The sequence below is a fragment of the Elgaria multicarinata genome, chromosome 19 (genome assembly GCF_023053635.1).
Source record: "Elgaria multicarinata webbii isolate HBS135686 ecotype San Diego chromosome 19, rElgMul1.1.pri, whole genome shotgun sequence".
In the NCBI taxonomy this organism is placed as follows: Eukaryota; Metazoa; Chordata; class Lepidosauria; order Squamata; family Anguidae; genus Elgaria; species Elgaria multicarinata.
The window spans coordinates 14,547,312-14,552,579 of record NC_086189.1 but is presented as its reverse complement, the minus strand read 5'-3'; the positions used below and the strand labels follow the sequence as shown (position 1 = coordinate 14,552,579).

Genomic DNA, 5,268 nt, shown 5'->3' with positions numbered 1-5,268 from the left:
TACCGGGCCAAATGCGTGCAAAAATACCCCCTGTGCTGTCGGAATTCATGCTACAAAAAGAAGCCATGGGTCGGATCCAGACGTCGTTATTCCCATTGAAGTCAGCGAGAATTCAGTCAGCCCTGCTGACTTCAATGGGCACGACTCGAATTCGGATCTTAGCCCTTGCGCACGGAAAGAGAAAAAGCGTTATTTCTTTATTCCCCGACTTCACCAAAAAATCCCTTCATTCGGTATTTATTTTTCCCTCCCTTCCCCATGACTGGTTTCAGATCCAAACTGGCCACAGAGGAGAGATTTTGCCCGGTGTTAAGATATAAAAGACGTTGTTTTTTTTAAAATAATAATAATAATAAGAGGATTCGCGGTTTGGCTGTCCAGCCCCAGTTTAAAAGGGGGTTCGAGGCCTCGATCCCGGCTCGGTGGTTTTCCTAGAGATTAAGTTCCCCCCCCCTTTTCCCAATTCAATGCATTCTCTAAGGAAGTTATCACTCGCCTTATAAAGGAGGCCCGAGCGCGGAACGAAAAGACCTGCATGGCTAGGGCGCGACCAACAAGGAAATTTGGTTTTGCGCCTAGGCGCAAAATTGGACACAGCACAAAGGAGAGGACGCACTTGGCGCAAGCAAGCGGGCTTGGAATGGGGGGGGGGGCTTTCTCCTGATCTCCCATCCTCGCCGCCCTCCAAAGCCCCCGACGCCCTGGTCTAAGGCAGCGTGCAAGGCCGTCAAAGAGGGAGACATTCCCGGTCCTGGGGCGCACGAATGAGCCGCTGGTTGGAGACGCTTAAGAACATCAGAAGTGTCCTGATGCTGTATCAGACCGAGGGTCCATTTGGTCCAGCCCTCTGTTCACCCAGTGGCCCACCAGCTGTCCACGGTCCAAGGATGCTGGATACGGGCCACTTCTGTGTGTGCGTGTGCCACTGGGATGCCAGAGGAATCTCTCTCTCTCTACTAGGATCTTTTCAGGGCTGCTTCGCCAACTCTCTCCAAACGAGGGATGAATTGTGAACCGACTGGGGACCCTCTTTGGGCTGGGTTGGTTTGAGTATTATCAGATCCACTATCCAAGGAAGGCGGATATGAGAAGGCCTGGCTTTGTTCACGTGTACCCGTGTGTGCGTATGTGTATTTGCGTTTCCACCCTCCAGCTCCTCATTTCTCTCCCCCAGGCGCAAAGGTGCCCCAGACAATCCAAGTCCCGTGGGTGTTAAGCGCAGGGGCTTTGGGGGGGAGGGAGCTCCCTTCCCCTCCCCCCTCCCTCCCCACTTGCCCACTCCGGTGACAAGTCGTGGGGGCAGTAGAGCTGGCAGCCCCTCTCACAGCTGGGGCGCAGAGCTGGAAGCTCTCCGGGAGTCCTGAACGCCCCCACCCCACCCCCAAACCCAGCATTGTTATTTCCATTTCCATCCCACGGTGACGGGCAGGTGGCAGCGCCTGGTGGGGGGACCCTTACAGCGAAGGCGAGGTACCTACCTACCGCAGGGCGTGAAGCTGGCGGGCAGGCCTTCCCAAAACCTCCTTCTTGGGGGGCGCTTGGGCGTAGTAGGCAGAGGAGCTCTGCCCAGCCTGGATGCCAGCCGCATCCTTCGGCTCGCCTTTCCCGAGAGAGCGCCTCGCCTCGCCTCGCCTCCCTCCCAACCCGCGCGAGTTACCTGTCCACACGCCCCCTCCATCTCACCGCCTCGCCGATTTCCCAATCTCCTTTCCTCGGTGCTCGCACCCCATCTGCAAACCTTTTTTCCTCCCCACCCACCCATCCATTTCTAAATCTCACTCTTCCAACCCACCGCCCCCCTCCCCAAAACCACCACCACTTTTCCCAACCACCACCGGTTACCTGGGAAAACTCTGCCTCTGCTCTCTACCTGGCCGCGTCGCTTTTACTAAGCTAAAAAAAAAGGGGGGGCAGCGCCTGGTCTCCCCCTCCCCTTTCTCTCTCCCCCCTTCACTTATTAATTTCGATCTCTTTCTCCCCCTCTGCTTGTTTTCTCCCGCTCTCTCCTCGCCCCCCCCCCTTCTCTCTCTTTTTTTCCTTTGCGCGTAAGCTACGGCACTATTTGACACCGAGGGAACCGCCTCACCGCGGCGCAGCGATATTAGGAGCACCAATTGGGAGTTCAAATGTCAGCAAGTTTTTTTTTTTTTTTTTTTTTGGAAAAAGGAGGGGGGAGGAGAAGGAGGAGACGGTGGTGGTGAGGCGGCCGCCGGCGGGGTGGGTGTGTTCCTCCGCCGCAGTTTTTTCCGCCGCTTCTAAACGGCGCGACTCCTGGCTCGGGACTCTTGGATGGCACTTTGGCGCGGGAGCGCTCCGGGGGAGAGAGCCGCTGCCGCCGCGCGCGGGTGCATGCCGTGCCGGATAACTCCCTGCTTCGGGGAGGGCCGGGCCGCCCCCTCCGGCCCGAGAGGGGTCCGGCAGGCGCCCCCTTGCGCGCAGCTGACCCGCCGCCGCCGTCGGGTCGCGATGCGCTGACCCCCGATGGCTGCCCGGCTCGCCTCGCCTCTGCGCTCCGCGGCGGCGCTGCTGCTCGCCTCCTCCTCCTCCTCCTCCTCCTCCTCCTCCTCCTGCGCCGGCCTCTGCCAGCTGCTGCCCCGCGGCCCTGATCCCAGCCGGAGCGGCCACTAACCGCCTCCCCCCCCCCCCGTTGCCCTCCACAGCCCGCCTCCCCCTCCATGGACGTGGCGGCGGGACCGGAGTCGCTGGAAAGCTGCTTTAACCGGAGCTCCGCCGACTGCGCCAAGATGTTGGACGGGATTAAAATGGAGGATCCCTCGCTGCGATCGGGTCCCGCGACTTTAGGCGTCTTGCTGGGTGAGTTGCTTGCCTTTGTTCCCTTTCTCGCACTTTTAAAAGTCTATTAATAATAATAATAATAATAATAATAATAATAATGATGGAGAAGACTCCAAAGTCTGGAATCTCGCGGGGGCCCCGATCCCCAACACGCTCCGGCTCCGCTCGTTGGGACTGGAATCCGACGGAAATTTGGGATTCGGGCAACTGACAGCGGTTGGGACCCCGGGGGTGAAGGCAGTCCTGGAAAATGCTTTCTTATGTAAAGGCTTTGCTTTGGATACGAGTTGAGGGGAAAGGTTCCGTTTGGACCTGTGGTACAATCCGATTTGGTCACTTTTTCCCCCCCCAATTGGCAAATTTTAAACAAAATCCGCCTTCTTCGGCAATCTGGACTTTCATTCCGATCCATATTCCTGGATGTCCCCCCCCCTCTCTCTCTCCCCCCCCCCCAAACATGCACAAGCCTGTTTTTAAAAGGCTCCCGCGTTCCTTGCAAAAGGAACATTATCTACACACTGCAAAACTTTGAACCCAAGCCATTGCGGGGCGGCCAACTTCAAGGAACTGAAAGGCCCTGCAGGTTCCTTTTAAGCCCCCTTTGCCAAAAAAAAAAAAAAATATTAACTTCTATAAATCGAAAGATCCGTGTGCAGTTTTGGGCACGTCAGAAAGCAAGCCCCGTGCATCCCCACAAAATAAAATCATCCTCCAGTATACACTGGTTACTTGCTACACACAGAGAGACACACTACAACTAGATTAAATTATACACACACACACACACACACCTCCTCAAATCTGGCTAGAGGGGCAAAATGTGTCCCCCCCCCAATCCACCTAAAAAAATTCCAGAACGCATTCGATGTAATTGTATGTCGTTTTGGAACGCTGAAGAAAGTATTTTAAAAATGTCATTCTCCCCCCCCCCCCCATTGAAATGTCAGATTTTCTTGCAATTTTCGAAAAGTCATTGGATCACCCCCTGTTGCGACTCAGATGAAGGCTTCAGGAAAAGGCTTGGGGGGGGGGCTTAAATTTCAAGACAGCAAGGCCTCCCCATTTATTTATATTCCTTTCCCCCCCCCTTTTTTTTTTTTTTTTTTTTTGTATCCATGTGTGTTTTATAGCTATCTACAAATTGAAGGCTTCATGCTGTAACAACGAAAGCTTCTGTCCCCAAGCCTATTATTCTTTAGGGTACCCCCAAGAATCTGTAGCTTAGCCCTCTCCCCAATAACAGTTGAATGCATTCCTAAAAACTGATCAAAGAAATTCAGACGGTATATCTGATGATCTTAATTGAATGTCTCTTAGCTGGGGAAACGTTTGGTGGTGGGACTTTGGATTTGATCCTATTGACTCCCCCCCCACACACACACACACATGTAGATAATAATTAATAATAATAGATATTGGGTATCCCAGCTTCCTTTGTAGTGGTGAAGCCAGGTGGAGGATAATGAAAGCTCAGAAGTGTGAGTTACCTGTCAAGATGCAGACACACCTGCCTTGTGGTCATTCATCGGAGATTTATATTAGGGAACAAATAAGGTGTATAATAAGTGTGTGTGTGAACCCAGCTATTTCGAAATGGTGGGAAATATGATGATGATGAAGAAGAAGAGGAAGAAATTCAGCCTACTTTGTGCACCATTTTCTACGCTTCACTCTGGGTCCTACAAGGCCTTTTGAGAGAAACAGAACCAGGCAATTGAAGCACAGCTTTATAGATCCTTTATAGAGCCTTCACCTAGGTAGACTGCAGCTCTCACGGTGGGCTTCCTTGGGAGTAAGGCTGGCGGGACTCAGGGGCTCTTCCTCCTGAGGAAACCCGTTCCTTTCTCTGGCTCCTGGTGATTAGGAACACTGGGCCACCGAAATGGTATTTATTATTATTATTGAGTAAGAGAAGGGTCTAGATTGCTGTTATTATTATCTGAATTTATTATTATCTGGAGAATTGCTCCCTTCCTGTGCCAACCCTCTTTTGGTCGTGTGAACGTGAACAGCAACGTGTCCTTGAAATTGTGCCTTGCAATCGCCATTCACGTGAGCGGGTTTTGGTTTTGGGGTTGTGTGGTTTTTTTCCTTCACACTTTCTTTCTCTTTCTCTCTGCCGGCTGCCCCTTCTCCCTCGTTCCTCAGGCTCCGACTGCCAGCACCAGGCCGTGTGCGAGGGCTGCCAACGGCGCATCTCGGACCGTTTTCTGATGCGCGTCAACGAATCCTCATGGCACGAAGAGTGTTTGCAGTGCGCCGTGTGTCAGCAGGCGCTGACCACCAGCTGCTACTTCCGGGATCGCAAACTTTACTGCAAGCAAGACTACCAACAGTAAGGAAACAACGTGGTCTCCCCCCACCACCACCCAAAAAATCCGGCTGCTTTCTCTCCTTGCCAGGTTGAAAGCGACTCCACGTGTTCTGTGCGCAGGACACAGCCCGATCCAATCGTGTGAATGGGTCCATTTA

The 5,268-nt window shown here is 53.3% G+C and overlaps 1 protein-coding gene across 3 annotated transcripts in view; it reads left to right on the top strand.

Moving 5' to 3' along the window:
- The first annotated feature begins 2,594 nt into the window (after positions 1-2,594).
- LMX1B (LIM homeobox transcription factor 1 beta) overlaps positions 2,595-5,268 on the top strand; it is a 200,176-nt gene continuing 197,502 nt past the window's right edge. For all 3 annotated transcript variants that reach the window (XM_063144554.1, XM_063144555.1, XM_063144553.1), the window contains exons 1-2: positions 2,595-2,814; positions 4,945-5,131. In XM_063144554.1, coding sequence (XP_063000624.1) covers positions 2,676-2,814; positions 4,945-5,131 — 326 coding nt within the window. In that variant the 5' untranslated portion in view covers positions 2,595-2,675. The remainder of the gene's footprint in view (positions 2,815-4,944; positions 5,132-5,268) is intronic.